The sequence below is a fragment of the Calidris pugnax genome, unplaced genomic scaffold, assembly GCF_001431845.1.
Source record: "Calidris pugnax isolate Ruff unplaced genomic scaffold, ASM143184v1 scaffold27, whole genome shotgun sequence".
NCBI classification, from domain to species: Eukaryota; Metazoa; Chordata; class Aves; order Charadriiformes; family Scolopacidae; genus Calidris; species Calidris pugnax.
This window is the reverse complement of record NW_015090893.1, coordinates 8189721-8212502: the sequence shown is the minus strand read 5'-3', so window position 1 is coordinate 8212502 and position 22782 is coordinate 8189721. Positions and strand designations below refer to the sequence as shown.

General features: G+C 42.8%; 1 protein-coding gene across 1 annotated transcript in view; it reads right to left on the bottom strand.

Moving 5' to 3' along the window:
* Positions 1-22583, bottom strand: part of LOC106891587 (neuron-specific protein family member 2) — a 36992-nt gene extending 14409 nt beyond the window's left edge. Inside the window, exons 1-2 of the mRNA XM_014948238.1 lie at positions 22433-22583; positions 8429-8548 (exon numbers count right to left, since the gene is read on the bottom strand). Coding sequence (XP_014803724.1) covers positions 8429-8548; positions 22433-22561 — 249 coding nt within the window. The 5' untranslated portion in view covers positions 22562-22583. The remainder of the gene's footprint in view (positions 1-8428; positions 8549-22432) is intronic.
* Positions 22584-22782: the final 199 nt, after the last annotated feature.

The window sequence follows — 22782 nt, the reverse complement described above, 5'->3', positions numbered from 1 at the left end:
GTTTAACATTCAATCAGCAGCCGGTGCTGCTTTATAAATAGAGAGAATGAAACATTACATGGAAAAAAAATGTATGAGTGAAGCATTTAACTTCCCTGATTATTATTATTTTTTTTAGAACTCTGTGGTTTGGCTACAAGACTCAAAATGCACTTCACAACAGTCAATAAACTTTGCCTTGGCTTCAGTCAGCTGAAAACTCTTTCCTCCTCCAACCCATTCTGTCCCTTTTGCTACATTAGCCAAACTAGCACTAAGCATATTTCATTCCACCTCAAATGCTGACAAGAAAATTACCCAACAAATAGGGTTTACTGTGGGGTGGCAGAGGTACCAGAATGGAACATGGTGTTGTATTGTTGAAGACCAGGATGCAGTGTAAGAAATCATTCAGACTAAACTGAAACTGCAATTACATTTTGTAATTAACAGAATGGGTATCTCCATGCACTCTCTTATGAAAATCTCTTTCAGGCATTTTATTCCAAAGCAAAGGGTCAGCTGAGGTTTCTGCTCTGTTACTCCTTTATTCTTCCAATATATCACGGCCTGGAGAATTTAGATTCAGCAGGTCTACCCCACAAACCCTTAGTCATGTGAATATTCTCTGTGACTTCCATTTTTAGACATTTTCTGCATAGCAATTAACTTTCTTCTTCTCTCCAAAAATCAATTAAAGGAAAAAAATAACCCCGAACAAATCTCATCAGCTGATTACTCTGTCAGTGCTTGCAGATGGCAAAAATAAAATATATTTGAGGTGGTTTATCTGGCTTTGCAAAAAAATATGTGTTTCTGTAAAAAAGAATATAAAACAAAGCTACACTTTAAGGAATTATACATTTCATAGAAAAGCCATGTCTTTTGTTTTTTTTCCTTTTGGTTTGCCAGGTGGTCCCTAACCCAGTCGTATAGAGCACTCAAGTTAAATCCAAATATACTTTGCTTGTATGTATTTTTGACATGGAAACTCTTCCTGGCTTTACCTTCTTGGGACCTAGCCTGTAGCAGAAAGCCAGGTATTAGCTGGGAACTCTTACAAACTCCACCGACATTTACCCAGACAGAGGAAAGCTTGCAGGGTTTTTAGTACCATACCTGGGGATGTGATCAGAAATATCTGCTTTCCGGCAGTCGAGCCACAAATCCACATTCGGTTCATCCTCACAGCTCCAAATTGTCACTGATGATCACAAATAGCTCCATCAATCTACCTCTACGCAAGCTGTGAGACCAACTAGGACAGGTATGACCTATCCTCCTCTCTGCCCATTGCGGCCAGAGGAAGAGAAGAATGATTTCTGAGATCAGGCAGAGAGATGATGAGCAACATTTCTCACTTCCTTTCAGACACACACATCTGAGTTTGCATCAGATGTAAGTGGACGCAAGGCCAGGCAGAGCTGGGTGGTGGATTTGGGAGAAAGGAGAGATTATGACCCTCTGCATTGCAGTGGGAAATACTCAACCTCCAAAGACAAGGCAAAGTGTGGATCCAGAGAGACAACTCACTCTATCACTGTCTGGAGAAGACACAGGTGAAGTGAGGGCTGCCTGACACCCCTGCAAAAAGAACATGCCCGCTGGGAAAGGAGACTGCCTGATGGTAGTTGAGAATTCCCAAATGAATAAGCCTCCAAATTAGTCCCTGGACACTGAAATCAGCCCCTTCATATTGACACCTCTCCAAGTCCCTCTTTGAATGCACAGCTCAAGAGGACAGCACTGTACCATCCCCAACACTGGTACCAGCACAAGATGCTATTGCCACTACTCCCCTGTGCCTGCCACCTTTCTGATGTTCCTCCACTTTGCCCCTTGTTCTCCTGGATCACACAGCCCATCCGAGTGCTGTGCAGCCTGGAAACAACATCTCAGCCACATTAGCAATTATCACCAAAGTGAGAAAAATCTCTGTGTATTAGAGCATGTTCCCTCCCTCGAGCACCACTCACATTAGTCAGTGTAATGGGATCTTTCAGCAGCCACTCTGCATCTTCCAGATAACCGATGTGATGTGGCAGTTGCCATGGAAACATTGTTATTGTTAGCATTAAAAAGCGGTAAGGAAAATTGCCCTGCTCACACTCAGAGGAGTCCTTTCTCTATGAGTTACTCCTGCCCTACAGTAACTTAACAATTAAAGGAATCTTTAAATTTATTTAGCTATTGAATGGGCACAATGGAAAGCCCCATGCCATTTTTACAGGATTCATTCCTTTGCAGGTTAGAGGAAGAAGTATCAGCATAAAGCAATAGCCTACAGGTGAAAGCAGAACATCCTGTGGAGAAGTTTGCAGGAGCCATGGCATGGAAGGGGTATTTGGGAAGGGGGAGTGGGGGGAGCAGAAAGAGAGGACTGCCACATTTGGGGCTGGGTGTATGTGCAGCAGAGCAAGGGAGAGTTGCCACCTAGACAGCTACAAGGGTGATGTGCCCTTTGAAAACAAGGGCAGGGTGAGCAGACAGATAACTGTGTGCAGTCAGGGAAATGAGGCGTTTCTCAAAGCTATGCTCATTTGGCAGTCCAGAGGCACACAGCAATTCTCCACACCACGCTGTACGAGACACCTTGTGCTCACGTCTCAATGGACCTTGCCCACAGAAATAAGGTGACCGAGACCTGCTCCCCACCTTCCTCCACGAGCATACAAACCCAGGACTTCCTTTCCTCTGAACTGCAATGCCTGTGACATGAGGATCCCTCCACCACAATATCCAGCTGAATATCCTGGGGGTTTGATGGGCAGGATTCTAGGGGTGCAAGCAGAGAAAGCATCTTCCATTTCAGCAAAGCTGTTACCAACAGCAAATCAAGCTCTGGCCCTGGCCCAGAAAAATCTTTCTTAATTAGGAGTTAAGTATTTCAGATACTGGCTTGGTTTTGATAATGAACAATTACTGCATCAATGTCTGTTTTGTAGGGTGCGGCTGGAGACAAACCGATTTTATTCTTTCACATTAGGTCAGAGGAAAATAATTGTTTCCATATGAGCATTTCAGTAACACAAACATTTGAATGGGTTCAACTATATTTTAAGAACCTGATGAAAAGTGTGGTGAATAATTACATGCAGTGGATCTGCATGTATCAGAGCAGTTGCAGGGTGGAGGGAGGAGAGAGTTGATCTAATGATAAGAAATAAAGTGTCATTGCATACTCAACAGGAACAGATTATGAAGCCGGTGACTCTGAAATTAGATCTTGCCAACTTGCAGCAAAGAGTGAAGTTTCCAGTCTTCTTCAGTGACATAATGATCAATACTTGCAGATGATTTTTTCAGGTAGATAAATTGCTCACAAGAAAACATCTTAAATATCTTAATTTCCCCCCGGTACACCCACATTCAACTCATTCTTTTAAAGACAAGTACATAGTTTAATTATTCCAACTCTGCAAGACTGATAACTTCAGCTTTCTTAAGAAAATGATCCATGAAAGGAGAACTGTGGAAGACTTGAGAAGTCAGATTACTATGGTAGGTAACTATCACCCAGCTAACAGTTATTAAATCATGTCTCCCTGCAAAAGCAGTAATGAATAGCTCTATGGCATTTAGTGATAGCAGAGGTCAAACTGGTTGCACATGAACTTACTTGTGTAATAAAGAGAGCAACTTGCACAAAACCAGTAACCGACAGACAGTTTCATGTGCCAACCCACTGCTCCATGTTGCAAGCCTATGCTGAAAGGCCACTCCAGTGCCCTTCTGGTGCTACTCAGAGACACAAAAATCTGGACAAAGTCAGGGCTAGCACAGGTCTGCCTATACCCACTGGCTCTGTCTGGATCAAGCACAAAATCCATCAGTAACTATTCTCCAGCTTGTTTCTTAAGCAGGGTGCTGAACTCAAGCTCCATTGAAGTGACAGACAAGAAACCCCCTCTTCACCTTACAAATGCTTCTGGTGGATTTCTGTGTTATCTGGAATGGTTAGAAGGCAAAAGGAATCACTGAAAATCCTGTTGTCCAGAAGCAACTAGACTTTTCACTCAATGGATAATCTGCTTGAAAAGTAAAAGACCATTTGGTCTCATTTCAGTACTGACAGAAATAAGGGCAGAATCTTAAGAGAATGAAGACACTTGAATATGAGAGATTGCTCTTAAAAACTGGAAGCATATCATTGGCAAAAAGAAGCAGTAAGCCCCACCTCAAATGCAAAGGGTTAGATCTGTTGTCCCACAAGGTAACACGATTCTATGCTAGGGAGTCATCACATTTGCAGACTGTTTTCTAGTGGACCTCAGTGTCATCACTGCATGGCAAAGCATGGTAACACGTACTACCTTCAAAGCAGGCAAAATGGAAGGCAAACACCAGACACTCTTCCCCTTCAAACTGAGAAACCTTGGTATACATCGTTACTGCAAAATAAGATCTTTGCAGTTCAAAATCTTCCTAGAGGGACACACTCAAAAGGCATAAACAATCTGGAGGAGGCAAGGTCTATAAATCACTGCCAGTCAGCTTAGAGAAAAATGTTGTCATTGCTTCTCTGTGGAGGAGTAAAACGATAAAAGAAATTTCTTTTATGTATGGATGTCTCAACCATAACACTATTTTAACATCATTTTCTTGTAACCCATCTACACACAACTATTTAAACATTTGTCATAAAGTATGTATGGAGTGACTCATCCAGCTGAAGAATAAGCCTAATTGGTCAAACTTCCAGGACACCGTGTGCTGAGCTATAGAGAATCATAATCTCATCTATTAGGAGATGTGACAAGTTGCAGAAGCTATCTAAAATTCCTGGAAGAGGTAGTGTGAAATAAGAGCCGTTGCCTAGGGACAGTCTCTTCTTTACGATTAATTAAAGAGCTCAGATCTGTGCTATTCTGGATGGATGAAAAATATGCATGCATAAGCTTAGATTCTGGCTTTGGCTTGCTCATGCGAGAAAGTTGTCTAATAATTCATTAGCCTCTTCAATAAAAGATACCCAAAAGGCGGAATAAAGGGCATCTGTGGATTCGACTGCCATGTTCATACGATCCCAAAATTTCCCCCAGAGATTCTGCTCTTCTGTATAATGCAGCTACATGACTCAGAAAAAAGCAAACACAAACAAATCAAGAACTTGGGAAGAGTTTCCTTTTTCCCTGAGAACATTCCCATACCAAGTGACCAGAAGTACAGGAAAGAAAAGCACTGCATTAATTGTAACAGGAATGTTAAAAACCCCTCCTAAGAGATTATTAGCGGGTGGAGAGCACAGTCATAAATATGGAGTCCCAGCAGCATTTTTCCACAAATAACTAGTAAAAATAGAGATTCATTTTGCCGTATTTCTGTTTGACTTGATGATAATTCTACTTGTTGGGTGAAAAATAAAATACAAGACATCTCATTTTGTATTCTCCAGGATAGCCAAGTAGTGTAATAGAAGACAGGAGAGGACGTCTTGGCTATTTCTTTGCACCCTCCTACTATCCTGTCTCTTTCCCCAGAGTACAGGTGCCACATACTCAGACATATTACTCCTCATACACAGATTAGTAGAGCCTTAGGAGCAAAACCCTTGAGTTCAGGCATTGCTGTGCACTCACACTAGTTGTACATGCATTTCCCATACAGATCCCACATAGTTGGAGTGCACTAAGCCAATGGACCATCTACACTTGAGTGGACTTTTTGCCTTTCCCTCCATCATTTCTCCTGCAGAAATCGGTGGGATGATTTACTTCCTTTTGCCAGTGTACAGCCACCAAAAGCCTGGCTCAAGTATAGATGAATACTTTAATTTTAATCAGTGTGTTTGCAAGAAGATGTGGATGATATTTCCAACACACCACATACTAGACGGTTATACACAGCAACCAGCCAGTAAAAGAAAACATGATGATCTCATTTATATTATCTTTTTTTTAAGCTTTTAAAAGTGTAGCCAAACTGAAACAATAAAAGTTAAGTATTTACTATTATTTCCTCTTACAAAAAACAAATGTAAAATGATTTCATCAGTACCAGATAATAAGGCCTGCTTATAACCAGAGGGCAGTATTTTTAATAACTGCACTAAAAATATGCACTGGTATAAAAATGCGGTGCAATAAAAAAAAAAGGTACAAAAGGTAATGAAATATTACCTATTATCTCAGCTCATTTTTGTCAGGAAATAATACTACAAACTTAATACGATACATGGAAGCCTTATGAAAAGCAGTCAGGGAGAGGCTTATAGTCTTATCCAGTATTAGACGAGAGGCTGAGTGATTAATACGTTGACGTTGAAGAGCAGAGAATGGAAATCATATGGACTTCAGGGAAAGGAAATAGCTTAAAAATGAAAACTGTCATGCTGCCAGGCTGCATAGGAAGAGGCACAGCTTCCACGGCCATCCCCACCACGCAGCAAAGGGGAAGGCAGCTGAGACCCCTGCCAGTGCTGGGCACCCAGCGGGAGCCCCCAGCTCCCCCCGCCCCTGCTGCTGCCCCAGCCTCGAGAGCAACGGGAGAACCACACCAAAATAGGAAGGGCAGAGGAAAAAATGCATTGCAAAGAGGGGTGTGAATGCAACAGCAAGTTGGTTATTTGAAGAACGGGAAAAATAAGATACTCTATAGAAGAAGCAGATGAAATGAGATTTATCCATGGCAGTGGATGAGCTATACATCTAACTTACGGACCTCCAGCATACACAGTGTGTACGGATGAGATGTTCTTGATTGCTTTTTTAAATAACAAGGCCAGATCTTTTGATGGGATTAAAACTTGGTCTTACACTGACCTTAACACTGTTTGGAGATGCAGGATTAAGGTTTAAATAGTCAGTGAAGCACCATTACTTAACAATACCAACAATGCCATTTATTGCGGGTCACAAGCCAGCACATCACTTCCAGGAGACTCTACATTTACTGGTGTTTCTCAGGCACATTGTGTCTGGTTCTGATTTGCACGTTGCTCACACTGGAAAATGTCTGCTGTGGTTTCCAAGACTGGGGATTTTACTGTGGCTAATTCACTGTTTACTTTACTGGTGGTACTAACGCAGAGTCACTGTTGGTGGTAAATAAGTACTATGCACACAATAAGATCAGTGAAGAATTCAGTCAAAATCAACTGCGTGTAAGCCCCTGGTAAGTAATTTAGATCACAACATGTGACGTCCACTGATACAAAACCCCAAGAAGCTATAAACATTTATTCACAGACCTCTTAAGAATAAATTACAGCTTTAAATATCCTGGATGAAAGCAACAGAATTGTCCTTGTGAAATGTATGTTAGTGAATTTCTGGAAAAAACCAGACACGGTGCCATTTTGCAGTGCTTCAGGAGAGAAGCATTTCTCCTTTCAGTAAGTTGAATAAGCCTCATCTTGAAGTTTATCAAGGATGAATGGTAACAGTGTTCTTCTGAATCACATGCCAATTTTAAAAGTGATAGTTTTCTTCTAATTACTAGAAAATAATTATAATAAACTTCATTTCTTGCAAAAATAAGAAAACTGGGCTAAATGAAAGACTATTCAGTTCCGTGAGTCAATTCCTGTCAATTGTCAAGGATGATACCCTTTCACAAAAATTTACAAGCTCAATCCTCACTTTTCAAGGAGCAGGACTATAGCTAGGCACTGCCTACTTTCTCTGTTTTTTACTCAAATCACTGATATTTCTCCTGAGTTTGTAAATGTGAAGTCAGATCTCACATTTTTATCACTCCCATGCTCTGTGGTTTAGGAAAAGCACCGTATCTTCTCAATGAAAAGGGAGAAAATGTTAGCAGCTATACGCTTGGAGTCTAATTTTAGGAGGAACTGAGCCATTCTAATATGCTGCAGTCAACAGGAACTGAGGGTGCTCAGTAATTCATGAGTTTCTTTCCACGTTTGAGTAGAGCTTGTTGAAAATTTCTCAAGAAAATATTTTTCATCAGAAAATTCCAATTCCTTTGAACCAAACTGCTTACAGGGCAGGATATGCTTTGATACTTGTCTAATATCTCTCTTTTTTAATCCAGTTTGAAATGGCTTTTAATCTATAATAATATAATTATATAATAATAAAATATGCAAATATGAAAAGGATGTTTGACTACAAGACAAAAGAATTTTTAAAAGGCAAAAAAATCTGTTTCAATCAGTTTTCACTGTTTTTTTAAATTCTTTTTAAACACAAATATTTGAGAAGAAAAAGATTCAAACTTGCTTAACTTTCAATTTGGGCTGGTAAATATTTTCATAACTTTTCCTGGGAAAAGGAAAACATTTCCTACTTTAGATCTAGTTATGAAAGTATTTTCATGCCTGTCCTAAAAAAAAAAAAAAAGCTTTATACTCATGCAGATAAACCTCTCTTTGACCCTAGTGATGAGTGGAGTGTTAAATCTGTTATGCCTTTACTGTCACTTTGATTCAGTTATTTTCAAATGAATGGCATTTGCATCAGAAGGCAGCAGAATAACCATTTCTTACCTTTAGTCTTTCTGTTACACCATCAGTGAAACTGACTGTGAATTCAGCAATTTTGGGCACTCTGAGCTTTCCTTTGTTCTTCTGGTCAGGCTGATACTCTGTTCTTGTTTTCACAATTACCTGGAAAATATCAACACTTTTAAGGTTTCTGCACACAGCATACTTTTTTTGTTGTTGTTACTGAACATTTTCTATATAAACCATCCCCTGGACCTACACAAGTACCGTAGAAACATAAATTAACACAAACTCATCATACCCTCAGGAACTACGAGAGACAGATAAATAGTCAGGTAAATACACAGACCTAAGACAGTGAGCTTATCTCATTGAGTCTTAAAATAGCTGACAGCAAAATGTTTGACACTCATTTTTGCTTAGTACTAGGCATATAATTTTTATATCATATTCAAAAGGCAGAACATGCAGAATAACAGCCCATCCTAAAGAAGAGCCTCACTTATTAAAAGCCTCATCCTAATAAGTTCCACTGAAGCCAATTTAAATTTAGGCCATTTGGTGTCTCATTTATTCAGGCTCCAGATTATCAATATTAATCTCGTACTATCACCTTGGGTTTCCCCCAGAAGATCTCAGTATCATTTGCTGACTAATCCAGGTCCTACTAATCTTATAAAAATGAGGTGTCTTATGCCAATGGAGAAACTGTAAGTGGTTTTTAAAAGGATACAGTCAAATCGCCAAAATTGCATTGTCAATCTACATTGAATTTATTTGTAATCTAGAATGACCCTAAATATTTTGGGTAAAATGCACCCAGTGCAGAAACAGAAAAGGTAACACTTAATGCCAGCTGCTCCCAGAGGGGATGAGCATCAGGGTTGTGCTCTGAAACTAACAGCCCTTCAGAGGAGTGAGCGTATCCATCCCATTATACACGAGAATCTTAAAAGACTACCCATCCATGAGCCTATGAGTTAAGCAGCATGGTGAGAGCATTCCAGCAGAGCCACACTGTCTTAGTCTAGCTGGAAAACGCAAGAGAAGACAAAAAAGCCCCATCTTCAGCACTGGCCAAGAGCTGAGGCTCATCCCTAGAGAGGGGGGGCTGTGGTTAAGCACAAATTAGCGTGGTGCTTCTGCACAGGACTCCCAACCCAGGAACAAGGTCCGCAAAGCATACAATGGTTTGCAAGGTTTGGCCACGTTAAACACAAAAGGACAGAAAGAACATTGAAGTTCTCGATGCCAGGACCAACACTTCCTTTTTCTGACCTGCCCTCCTGCATTGCAGGACTATGCAGCCATCAGCCTTGCCAAGGGGGAAATTATATACTCCAGGAGTGATGGCTGGTTCATGTGAGAGTGATGAGAGCGATCCTTTGTCAGAAACAAAAAGTCTTGAAGGATTGAAAAAGATTAAGTGATGCACAAGGTTGAGCTACCAGCTAATGAAGAACTTATTTCCAAATGAAGATAGCAAAGTCTCGTTTGGACCAGAGAAAACCCCAGGTATTTAATCCTTCTGCACTTAATGCCGTGTGAAAATCAGAGTGAGCGAAAATCAGTGAGGAGTCATAAGCCAATTTGGATTTTCTGGATTCAAATGCAAATCATTAAAGACTGATGAATATTTACATCCTTCAGCATATCCCTCTCAATGTTTATTACAGTAGCATTTGCAACATTAAGACTTCTGAAGAAGAAGGAACAAAAAGCCACCCAAATGTATTTATATTAGCATTTTGTAATTCAGGATTTCCAATGATACCACACAGATGATGGGAAAAGAGACATGAGGACAAGCTTGATTTGGCAGGTTTGGGATGAACCCCAACCCTACTCTGAACCTACTATTGAATCAAACCCCACTGTGCTCCAGTCCAGCACACTATGGACCAAATAATAAAGCAAAGGTCTCCCTCCAGCCAAGATGAACCAGCCCAGGTTAGCTCTGTTACGAACAAGCAGTAACCTCATTTTCTCACTCATAAGGAGCCAAGTGCACTCAGGACCCCACGCAGCTGGTCCCAACCTTTCCAGTCTTCTTGCTGGCCTTTTGTAAAGCCAGTACAGTAAATTACAGATTGTCAGCCATCCGCACCTGCCCACCAGAGTTCAGAAATTGCACTCATTCTGTTTTCAAACCTACCAGTCACAATATCCAGTTCTCCAAAACTCGTGCTTCCTGCTTGGTACAAATCTTAGTTGCAGGCAAAATTTTTAAATATACATGAGGGCTTTTCCACAAACCCTAACATTAGGTCTTAATGAAGCCAGAATATAGGAAAAAAAAATTAAAAGCTTTACTTGCTTGTAGATATAATTTAAATTTATTCCATTCTTTGTAATTAATACCAGTTTTCTAATGAGTATTTTTTAACTGCTGTTCCATTCAACCAATATCCTATACGCAAGAAGGTTTGAATTATGCTGTCTACAGGGAAACAGCATTAGACTGAAAATAAGCCCACACAGCCCTTGACAAGGCATCAGATTCAAGTCCAGTAGCAATGTCCATCACGTCTGTGAATAAATAAGTAAGCTCAGTCCCCAGCCAGATCAGAAGCTACTTGAAACACAATTTGCTGACCGTGCCAGCGTGTGCAGGGCCATAGTCATCCTGCTGGTCAGTGTTTTGCAGAGAAATTTGCAGAAGTATCAAAAAGCTTTAGTAGAGGAGGTAAGAACTACCTTTGCTAAATGCCTTTTGGCGTTGCAAAAGCTAAATATCTGCTCTTCAGAAGTATCTTTGTCAGACACCTGGTAGAATTACTCAGCAGAAGAAAGACAGGGCAGTCAGTAAGGTCTCCTCTTTAAAGGAGAGCACAGAAATAAAATGACAAAGGGCAAAGAGAAAGCCAAAAACCTGTAGTGTGGGGGTAGCATTCAGTATTGTGGCAATAACGATAAATATGCAATTTTGCTGAGGGCAAGGGGTGCACATTTAGAAGAAAAGCACTACCTCTTGTTCAGTCCCCTACAGCCTAAATAAATAAGCCCGAGAGTGGATCCCACTCTTGCAGCAACGTTCACCCCCTCTCCATCCAACAAGCTGCCATCAGGATGCCCACGCAAAGGCTTCTGGAAATGGAGTTGTGTTCATCACACCCCTTGAGCCTCCTGCACGAGTGAGACCACCCCAGTCAGGGCTACCTTAGCAGCATCCAGAGACAGGACCGAACGCTGTCAGATGGTACCACACGGATACACACACACCCACACTCAGCTCTTAGCGGAGCATTTGCTACGCTGACAGCCTCCCATGCATGTGTCAGTTGTGAGTGCCTGTGAAGCAAGTTTAAATGGGAGCAAAACCCAAAAGAACTTTTCTAAACCACAAAGTATTAATCTAAGTGCAAATTTAGAAAAGGAATAATTAATCTTATAAATAAACTTTTCTATATTTTTAGCATTATTGGGCTTTTGCTATTTTGGTTGGTTGGTCTGTTTTCATTTTCCAGCTTCTGATTTGGTTTGGGTGGGAAGGAAGATTTGCCTTCCCCCTGTTCCCTGCCATCACTCCTTTTTCACCTTTTCTTTCCATTTTGTCACTGAGAAAAAAAAATCCCTGGCAGTAAAGTCTTCCAGAAATTCTAACCAAATTGCTGTTGGATGTACAGTAATAAAAACCCCACTGACTCCACAGTCAGTGCAATGATCAGCGTTCATTTATCACCGGCTGCCCCAGAGCGGTTCCATCAGAGCCCAGAATCCCACTGTTTCAATGCAAACAAGGTACATTCATCTCACACCACGACAGGTTTCCTGGGAGAGCGACTGGCGTTTATTACAAACCACAGCAAACAGAACCATCCCTGTTCCCTCTTCTCCTCCGTTTTGCAGCTTTGCTGACTTCAGTAGAGTTATTCTTGATTGAAACCAGTGAAAGGGAGTATAACATCAAGGTCCTGTGTCGGTTGCAATTCAAAGCAAACTGAAAGGAATGCCCAGCACCTCCTTCCCTTCCCTGCAATGCTGTTACGGTGGCGATGAACTGCTGTAAGGGGGTAACCTGCAGAGCTGGTGACACTGCTTGGCTGTGCTCTGGTCTCATCAGGACAGACAATAAATGCAAACAATCAAACCGGTGCTTAAATGGACAAGTAGTCGCTTGAATATTCCCCAAAAAAGACAATCAGCCCCCTCTCTGCCCCCACTGCAGCACCATTCTGCCCAGTCTCTGCACTTGCCTCTTTGGGTCTCACCTCCTCCTGAATGCTCCCTAGGGCTTGTCTTAGCTCATCCTCCTCATGGTGAGAAAGGTCTGACTGGTTTAGGTTGGCATCCCTAACCATGAGCTTACTGGGGCAGAGGAGAATTCTTCTATTATTATCATCATCATCATAATTCCTCCTCTCATGAAGCAACCGTCACAACTGCGGATGAATATTAAAAAGCAAGTACAGTCCCATCAGCTTTTTTGGATAGTCTGAGCCTTTGCGATTGCTGGCTAAATACATTTTGAACTTTTATGGCTGCTTGTCAGCCTTTGTGTTTCATTATCGAGGCCCTGATTCAGCACCAGCTTACATGTGGGCCTCCCTTTGTGCGTTGTGATTGTCCGCCCTGCCAGCTCAGCCCGGCCTTTCTATGGCACTTTAAAGTTAGCACTGTGGATGGAGGCTAGAAGAATACTCACTCAGGGCATCTCCCTGCAAATTATGTTACTGCTATTCCTCAAGTTTTCACACTATTTCCCAGAGACCATCCATCTTTAAACTGCAGAGCCACTGCGCTGTTAATGACATGCAATAAAGGAGACACAAAGAAATTACCTGGGACTTTCTCCATTTTACTGTCAAAATAAAACTGTTCTTTGAAAGTTGCTTCCCAGCTGAAGTTTGCAGACTGATTGTAGGAATAAAAGAAAAGAGAAAAGGGCTTCCACAGAGTAGCAAAAAGACATGTCTAATTACGGGAATCCACACTGCCAGTCCAAGCAGCTTCCTCCAAAACTGAGTTTATCTAGCCTTTGAACTCATTAACTTCCAATTCAGCGAAGCACTTAAGCATGCAAGTAGTCCTATTAACAACAGCAGGATTAGTCAGATATTCAAAGTTAAGTGTGCATTTAAGAGCTTCAGCCAGATCAGAGCTTAAGCTGGTTTCAGTCACCTTCCCACAGCCGGCTATAATACTGATGCTCAGGGCTCCGGTGGCATCCTTCAGCAAGACCGCTCAAAGCGCTTTACATACCAGCATGACCCCAGTATCCCCACATTACTGGTGGAGGAGTAGGAAAAAAGAAGCTTAGTGACGTGCTGAGTCACACCAGCCATTGGCGGTTGAGCCAGGAAAACAGACCATGGCTTGCTGCTACTTACAGTCCACCTTGTTTCCTCAGGTTTTTATTAACTGTGTGATTAATAAGAGCTTCAGCACATCCTCCACATAAATATAATGCTTTTGAGATTAGGGGCTAGCAAGAGATATGGCTGGGGTGGGTAGGAAGTCAGATGCTCTATAGAAAATGGCAGCTCTCTGCAGAATTGTTGTCCTCAATCATCCCAGGTTAGCAGATGTAGTAACACTTGCCATGTCTTAAAAGGGTTCTCCTCTCTATTCTCCTTCTTGCATCTTCTGATTTCTTATTCCAAGCCCTCGAATGCTTTTCTGCAAGAGCTCAGTAGCAGTCTACAGAGAATGGCCTGTAAAAGTTATAAAAACCCAAACACAGCAGGACACCAAGCCACATCTATCATGCTGCTCCACACAAGCAAGATTTTTTCTAATGACGCTGTTTGCTAATACATTTATTGAGTCCTGAACCTAAATGCACTTATTATTCTAGGCTTAATGCTAGTGACACCACTGGAATCAATAGGAAACCTTTCCTCAGCCTTAATGAATGCAGGACCAGGCTTCTTCTCTGTAGTGATGCTTCGGAAAATTATAGGTGTGCTGAGGTGAGAAACAACAGATGAGAGTCTGCATACACCAGCAGGAAATCCATCATCAACAACCTTGAGAAAGTAAACAGTAAAAGAGTGCTGGGAAATCTAGAGATTTTGGATGCTGAAAGAAAAAGAAAGCAAGCTTCTAACCAAGTGGACTATATTAAAAGCATTTGTTTTCAGGAGGAAGGAGCAGAGTAGACGTGAAATGTGACAAATGGGAAAATATCACATTAAGCATGGAACCTTAAAAAGGACTTTCCTGCAATGGGATGAAGTAAGTGTTTCAGAAAATGAACTGATATGAATTCTGAGCCTTGTCTCAGACTGGCTAAATGTAACATCATTTATTGCCACTTTATATTTGCGTTTGAGCTCTATGGTTTTCCCTGAAGAAATGAATAATAATATTTAACATAACTGGCATTGTGAAAACTTTAAATTATTCATTTGGAAAAGGACATGCAGCCCTGCTGTAATTCCCACTTCACTGCCACAGTGCATCTAATATATTGTGGTTCAGGTGCTGCAAAGTGCAAACCATAAAAATTTAAAATACTACTGCCCGGGATTATTAATAATGAAGAGTCTCTCACACAGAGTGGCTTTCAGATTGACAGAAAAGATAAACAAAATGTGTTTCTCCTACCAAGGAGAAAGGTTTCCTCCAGGTTCAAAGCTGGACTTTGTAGTCCCACAAAATGGTTGTAACACACCCAACAGTTGCCATGTGGATTAGTCATGCTCACTTTTAAATGAAAATGAGACTCCTGGCTTCCAAAGACATGCCCACCTTCATTCTTTGCAGAGGGGGAACAGGAAATATAAACTCATCACTGGCACTGACACTGACACTGTGGTTTCCTCTGCCTTCATTATCCAACTGAGCATCAGTAGCCAAGACAGACCTTAGACCAAGTCCCAGCTGTAGCGTGCTGTCCAGGTTACTGGTGACAGCAAAATGGTGACCCCCTGGCTTGGCACTGAATCTGCTGTGACTGAGTCGGTTTCTATGCGTAAGTGCTACAAGGCAAGAGATGGCTAAAATCCGCCACCTGCTCACACGCAAAATTCTCCAGTGACCTGTGCGCTCTAATCCTCACACACAGCCAGCTTCAAAGAGCAAATGAGATGTGCACATTGCCAACAGTAGCTGAAGTTAAAATACTTAGTGGTAAAAAAAGTATACGAAAAGAGATGGAAAAATCATGTTTCAGGGCTTAAAACAATCTCTTTCTCTGCAGGCTTAGGATGAAACATTCATAGACATGAGTAGCTCCATGCCTACTGCAGCGTCTCCTGGATCTCCTTTTGACCCTTGCACTAGCTACTGCTAGAAACAGGACATGTTCAACTGGATGGACATAATCTGAGATTACCTGGCAATCACCATGCTGCAATTTCCCAGATTTTTACATAATTAAATCTTTAAAAACTTTCCCAAATAATTATGACTGTGTCCCATCCCATGCGAGATGCAGCTATGCTTCCAAATCAATAGGATGAACACTTTTCACAGGCAGAGTTCTCAGAGATTAATATTAAAATTGGCATTTGGGATGTGTGTAATGGTAGTCCCCATGGCATCCTAGTCACTATTTGAATACATGGAATGCCTGAAATACCAAGCAGTAAAAAGAAGGTACGAAAAAAAAAAAAAAAGATGCCTGGGGAGCAAATCCATAGGCAATGGAGAAAGCCACTGTCAGTAGAAACACTGCTTTTTTTTTTTTTTTTTTTTCCTGTATCAGCTCATCTAATGGGTGTTGTGCTGGAAATCAGTTTCACAGAGGGTGGTAGAAAAAAGTGGTCTCCTGAATCAGTGCCAGGAGGATATTCCAGGCATAAGGAACATCACAAAAGGACAAAGACAGCAAATGTAATCAGCCCTGGCATTACCGATGAAGGCAGTACAAAACGCACAGGCTGCATTGGGAGCTGAAAGCTGCTGAGAAGGGAAAGGCACTGTCAGTAGAAACACTGCTTTTTTTTTTTTTTTTTTCTCCTGTATCAGCTCATCTAATGGGTGTTGTGCTGGAAATCAGTTTCACAGAGGGTGGTAGAAAAAAGTGGTCTCCTGAATCAGTGCCAGGAGGATATTCCAGGCATAAGGAACATCACAAAAGGACAAAGACAGCAAATGTAATCAGCCCTGGCATTACCGATGAAGGCAGTACAAAACGCACAGGCTGCATTGGGAGCTGAAAGCTGCTGAGAAGGGAAAGGCATAGCTCACAAGCACAAAGGGAGCTTGGAAATTATTCAGCTAAGTCTCCCTACAAATCCCCAGGCGACCAGAACCATCAGGAACCCACAGGAGGCTGTGAAGGGGTGACAAAATTGATTTCAGCGGGTTCAGCCAGGAGAGGGTATAGCAAAGCAGACAAAAGAATCAATCACTCAGCTGTAGCAATGGTAAATTGGCCAGGGTAAATTAGCAGAGCTCCATGGATTTCATCTAAACTACACTGATTTACACTAGACAAGAATCTCGCCCAGTCTTACACTCCAGACCAGTAAGTAACTGGTATGCGGGGTTCATGTCACAGTCTTGCTGAAATAACTTTTACCTGCAGCCATGGGCTTTCCCGATAGAATAAAGAACAGATTGCAACACCTTGGCCAAACACCCGTACCCTAACGCACCTTCCCTGTGTCCACTCCTGTTTCTGCAGAAGGCAGCTCTAGAAATCGCAGCGCGGGCATAACTGGGTTTCAAAGAGGCAATGGAGCTCACAACACCAGACAGGAGCTCACTTGAACCAACCTAATTCAGACATCGATAGCGGTGCAGCTAAGGAGAGAAATTTCTGCCCAGGCTACATAAATCCCGAGACTTTCCATACTCCAGAGCTGCAGCAGCAAGGAGTTATCTGTATGCCAGTGAGGTGGTTGAAGGCTCCCCGGGTGCCTGCGAGGGCTGCGAGCCCCGGCTGGGACGGCAGCAGGGCTCCAGCACCGGTGACCGGCCGTGCACCGAGGGGCTCGGTGTGCTCCCGGGGAAGGACAGCCCCACAGCAGCTGTATCCAGAGAAAAGGAGCGTGAGCTGCCAAGAACCTCAACTTCAACCTTTTCACGTCCAAGGCAACGCAAACAAAATCTACCAGGTTTCCCCCAGAAACGCCGCGCAGCCAGAGCGAGCGTTGCTGCAAATACTTAACTACGGCTTAATGAGCAGGGGAGGTGTTTACATTCAAATACACGTTTAGAGGACAAATGGATTTGCACAGTGCAGATGGGGGACAAATGTCACGGGAGAGGAAGGCGCAGACTTTGGCACTTGTGGGGATTTGGCAGAGTATCCTAAATGAGAAAGCAACGGATGGGGAAAGGCAAGACAGCCTGCCTGTTCCTTACTATGTGCAATCCTCTCTTTTTATTCCCTTCTTTTTTATTCAGATTTTCTTTCCCTTTGCATCCTCCTCCTCCTCCTCCTCCCTTTTACTTTTCCTCCCTTCAACAGCCACAATTACTAGCCCTGCCCCATCTCTCCTTTTGCCATTTGCTCCATCCCACCAAACTCCCCAGCAGCGTGAGCAGCCTCACAGCCGGCAGCCCCATCAGGAGCCCCCCCAGCCGGTGGCAGGGAAGGCTGAACTGCCTCTGGTCCCCACCACGAGAAAGGAAAACCATCTCCCTGACACCCTGACGGCATGTGCCTTCAGCCACCGCACACTTCAGAGGGCAGACTGACATCAGTATTTCAGGTCAGAGCCGCGAGTGGTCCCCTAGGTACAAAAGCACTCATCCAGCCTACTATTAATTATGCCGGCTCAGCTGGCCAGGACAAAACATTATTTTCTGTTAAACCAATAGGGACAGGCTGTGAACACAAGGGACCCTGCGGATTTTCAGGAACTCTTGATTAGTCCGTGTAAACACGTGGCCTCGGCCACTCGGAGAGGGGTGCGGCCAGGGAGGGCGAGAGGCAGGAGCAGGGCATGGAAAAAGCATTTGAAGAGAGCAGTTACATCTATTTATTTTTTTTTCTTTCTTTCTTGGGTTGGATGGCATGAATTTGTCACCAGAGAAATTATTTCTCAAGGCTCCAGATGCATTCAAAATAAAGAACAATGGACCACATGATAAGCCTTCTGCAGCTCTCCCCACAAAAGAGATGCCGGATGTTTTTTTCAGCCCTGACAATAGCTTTCATGCACTTTTGTATTATGTAAAATTAGGATTTTTACTGCCAGAACAGAGGCATTTCCTGCTGGATTATACTGAAGCAAGCCTATGAGACCAAGGGGTCCCCGGTTGTTGGTCTCATTTAAAATTTCAGTGAAACAGTATGGTCCCTGAAAAGCTGCATATCTTTTAGCATTATCATTGCAGAGACGCGTAACAATTACAGGCAAAGCACTTTGTCTATTCCTAGGAAAACAAGTGAACAGCTAGCCTTTTCCCCTTTGGTCCTAAAAGAAAAAAGGCTTCTTTTTCTGCTTTTTGAATGCAGAAGAAATTAAATTCACAGACATAAAAAGCCAGGTCAGGGGCTTGTCACCAGTGATGGCTATTATTCCTGTTACATAGATGGATTTCAGGAAAAAGGCCACGCAAAAAATGATTTAAGAGCATCTGTCTCTGCCTTCTGCAAATGCCGCCCCAGCAAGAGAACAGGGGGCAAGGGAAATGCTTGAAGATAGTCAATAAATATAAATACACAGCAGGCTTTGCACCCTAAGGGAGAAATTACTGTCCCGGGTACATTTCTCGCCTTGCAGCCACACAACTGCTGACAGACCAACAAGAATGCTGATGCTGCAGAAGAATAGCACGAACCTTGGGAGGGGACATCCTCGTTTGGAGGAAAAAGAAATACTCGGTCCAGTGGCTAATAATTTTTTAAAAAGGTTGCCGAATTCAAGGCTCCTGAATTCCTGTCTGGATTTTTCCAACAGCATCGAGGTGGAAGTCAGAGGGAGCCGACTTAGGAAGCTGTTAGGAAAGCAGCCCCAGAAGGACAGCCAATAAATTGAAGCATACCTTTAAGAAAGTGTTTTGCCCTATCACCCCCCTCACAATGATTTCTCATAATCAAGGAACTATCTGAAAAGAGATGGGTTTCATGGATTACAGCACATGAGCAAAAGCCTCATAGTCTTTCTCTGTACCCTTTCTCTGAAAGGGAAGCCAGACACAGAAAGCACTTTGAAAGAGATGAAGCTGGGGTGAAACACCTACAGAGGTTAATGCTGAGAGTTGCCCTCAAGTGTGATCCGGTTATAAAAATATCCTTCAAATGCAGAAAAATCAGGTATTTAGAGCCCTTAAAACGCAATTTTCAGTCTGTAGATTCCATAGGCTTTTAAGGATCTGCAAAGGTGAGTATACTGACAAACAATAGGTTTGGTTTGCTTCAACTTGCATGCAGGTGTCTAAGACTCACCTGGAAAAAGCCCATATATTAAGAGAGCTCGCAAACCTTTGCCGTGCAATATACATACACCAGGTGAAGGCACTATTGCACACTGGTAGTAACCACAGCTGGGCTGCCCTGCACAGACCTAGTATACTCTTGGCCAAAGCCTGGACTACTCCTTTACTACTTCTTTACTAGACAGACTGAAGCAAGATGCAGCCTGGATTGCCCCTGACCCAAGGTTTGATCCAGGTTGAGAGCTCCCATCGTCTTAAATGGTGAAGAGAAACTCAGAAAAGGGAGTATTTAGCAGAGTCATTTTTTCCCCTCTTCTTTTCTAGGTTCCACTTACAGGAAAAGACCAGGGAGCACCAGCTCGTTGATGCAGAGGCAAAGGCGCTGAGACTGGCAGCGGCTGGGGCAGGCAGGGAGCAGGGCATTGCCTCCTTGTGGCTACAAGGGAGCAGCAAAGGGCTTGCGTTGAGGGAGACGAGCGAGCAAAGCCCTTCTGAGATGCTGCACGCTGACCCCAAACACAAAACCTGGTGTGACGCTGGTCATTTCTGCAGCACCGCATGCAAGAAGCACAGAAAGTGCCTTGGCTTATGCTCTCACTTTCCCAAGCTAAAAACCAACTGCTGGGAGGTTTTAGCAATACATAGGAAAAACGTCAAATCGATTTTAGGGGTTTTTTTTAATCCTGCCTCCTGACTGCAAGGCAAGTTCAAACAAGAATACACTCTGAAAGACTTGGAATCCATGTCTCCTCTTCCTCAGGCTCACAGTCTGACCGAATCCAGTAGCAGCTTTGCTTTCCTAAGTACAAAGCTGAAATCTCCCCCAATTACTTAACCTTTGCCCCAGCGTTTCACCTGAGGCTCAACTCCTTATTAGCAGGTCTTTAAACAGACCCTCTGCCCCCGGGTGAACTCACACCAACAGCATCTGCGCTACAAAGAGCAAAGGAAACAGATTGTGAATTATTTTGCTTTTATCATCAACAGCCTCTCCTTCTTGTGAAGCGATCGCCAGTCGCCGTTAACTCCAGGCCTACTGCCCACAGGAGCTGAACTGCAGCCTGCAGAAATCAATGCCATTGACTCTAATGAGTTCTGAATCACGCAGAGCACTCCTGGAGATACATCCCACTCTTCCAGCAAAGAAAAATATGGATGTCAGTTGATGCATTGACAGTAATGTATGCTAATGAAGGTAATGTAACCTAACAACATGTGAATTATTGATGTAGGCATGTTTAAACAGAAAAATCAGCAAGGAATCACACCAGACCAATACACTCCCGTGTTTGTTCACCAACAGGCAATTGGAACATAGTGGTCGTGAGAACACTCATTACCACTTTATTAGCTTGAAAGGATTTTTGTTAGGTTATCCATGTCTCACCTGACACATGAGTCATTTAAATTTCACATCGTGTGACACTGGGTGATCTCAATAAGCCATTTGTACTAGCATCAAATGAGCTACTTATATACATCTGTAGTTTCCTCTTAGCTTTTCAGACGTTTATGATAAATCATATTGCTTTGCCTGAATTATCTTCTTAATCTTATTTACTGGACTAATAGATAAGGGCTAGTTTAGCCTCTCATTCACAACAATTCACAGAAGTTAACTCTCCTGAATGCGGAGAAGTTGCTCCTGAATGCCACGAGGCACGTGGAGAATGAAACTAGCTCCTTTGTCTGGTATGGCTCTTGTTCCCAGGATGTCAAGACAGTTGACTCAGCTCTATCATAAAATAAACATAGTTTGTCTATCTAGACAGTTTTATCACATCCATCATCGTGTTCTCCTAATGTATTTAGAGAAAATTCATTTTGTACTACAGTAAAAACAGGATATATGTTCAATATTCATCAGTGTTAATTTTACTATTATTCCATTATCCTGTGGGATCTAATCATTCTGTCTGTACTTTCGGGTGAGTTGGCTCCATCTCTGTGATATCTGGGAACTACATTGCAGACAGGCTTTGTTTTTGTAAGGACTGTTGGGGCATATGGATTTTTACGGTCTCATCATGTCCTCACCGGGTTATAGTGGTATGCATCATCACTGCATTGATACAGACAAAAGATTTCCTCGTACATACTGCTTCTAAAAACCCCAACCACCAAACCACAGCCAATTGCTGAGGCACATTTCTGGACATTTTAGTGCTGCATTCAGTTGTGAGAGTGTTGAGTGGGCAGGGGACAAAGCTGTCCCCTGGCTGGAGCCAATGGGGGAAATGAACCCCCGGATTGCTCCATGACCACCCAGAGCACGGGGGAACTCAGCTGCTCTCTTCAGAGAAATCAGCATCCTCAATGCCCAAATAAGCTCTGCAAAGCCATGGACCACGAAACAAACCTTAACCGATATAATTAAAATAGCTGCTTATTTCGGAAGAGCTATCAACATCACTCTCACTGCAGGCAATTAATCTTACTGATAATAACAACGACGCATTGTAAACCACTCCTCAGTTTCTCCAGCACTTGCAAGAGAAACACACTAAGCCTTTTCCAGTTGTATTTATGAAGGAATATTTGGGGCTTTGTTAAGGAGGAAACGAGTTGGGGGACAGTTGTGCGTTTATTTGCCGTGTTAAAACAGATAAACACACTATGACAGATAACCCCTTTTTATTTATCACTATAAATAACACTATGCCACGGTTTGTATCATCAGAGACCAGTAAGTCACCAAGGCACTGAAAACCAAGGGGCATGTACGTGTGTGGAATCATGCAGGAGCGCCATTCGATTTTGTTTTACCTTTTCCGGAGCCGGGAACTGCAGGTGATTTACTTCCAAGGGTGTGATCAAAGGAACTGTCTGAAAACCATCTTCGTTGGATGGTGGTTTGCTGTTCTTGTCGTTCAAATTACTCCCCAGCTTCACCATTCTTGGACCTTGCTTTCCAGACCTAAAACCAGCGAGACGGTCAATGTCATGAGGGTAGCGGGGAGGATCCCTGCCTTCCCCTGCTGGGTTGGACCCTTTATTGGGCTTTTACCCCCCAGCTTTCCAGACACGCTGCCTTCTGCACCTCGACTTGACTTCACACGGGTGTCTCACCCTGCCTTATGCCCACACCCCACAAAGACCCCCCTCAAAAATCCCCG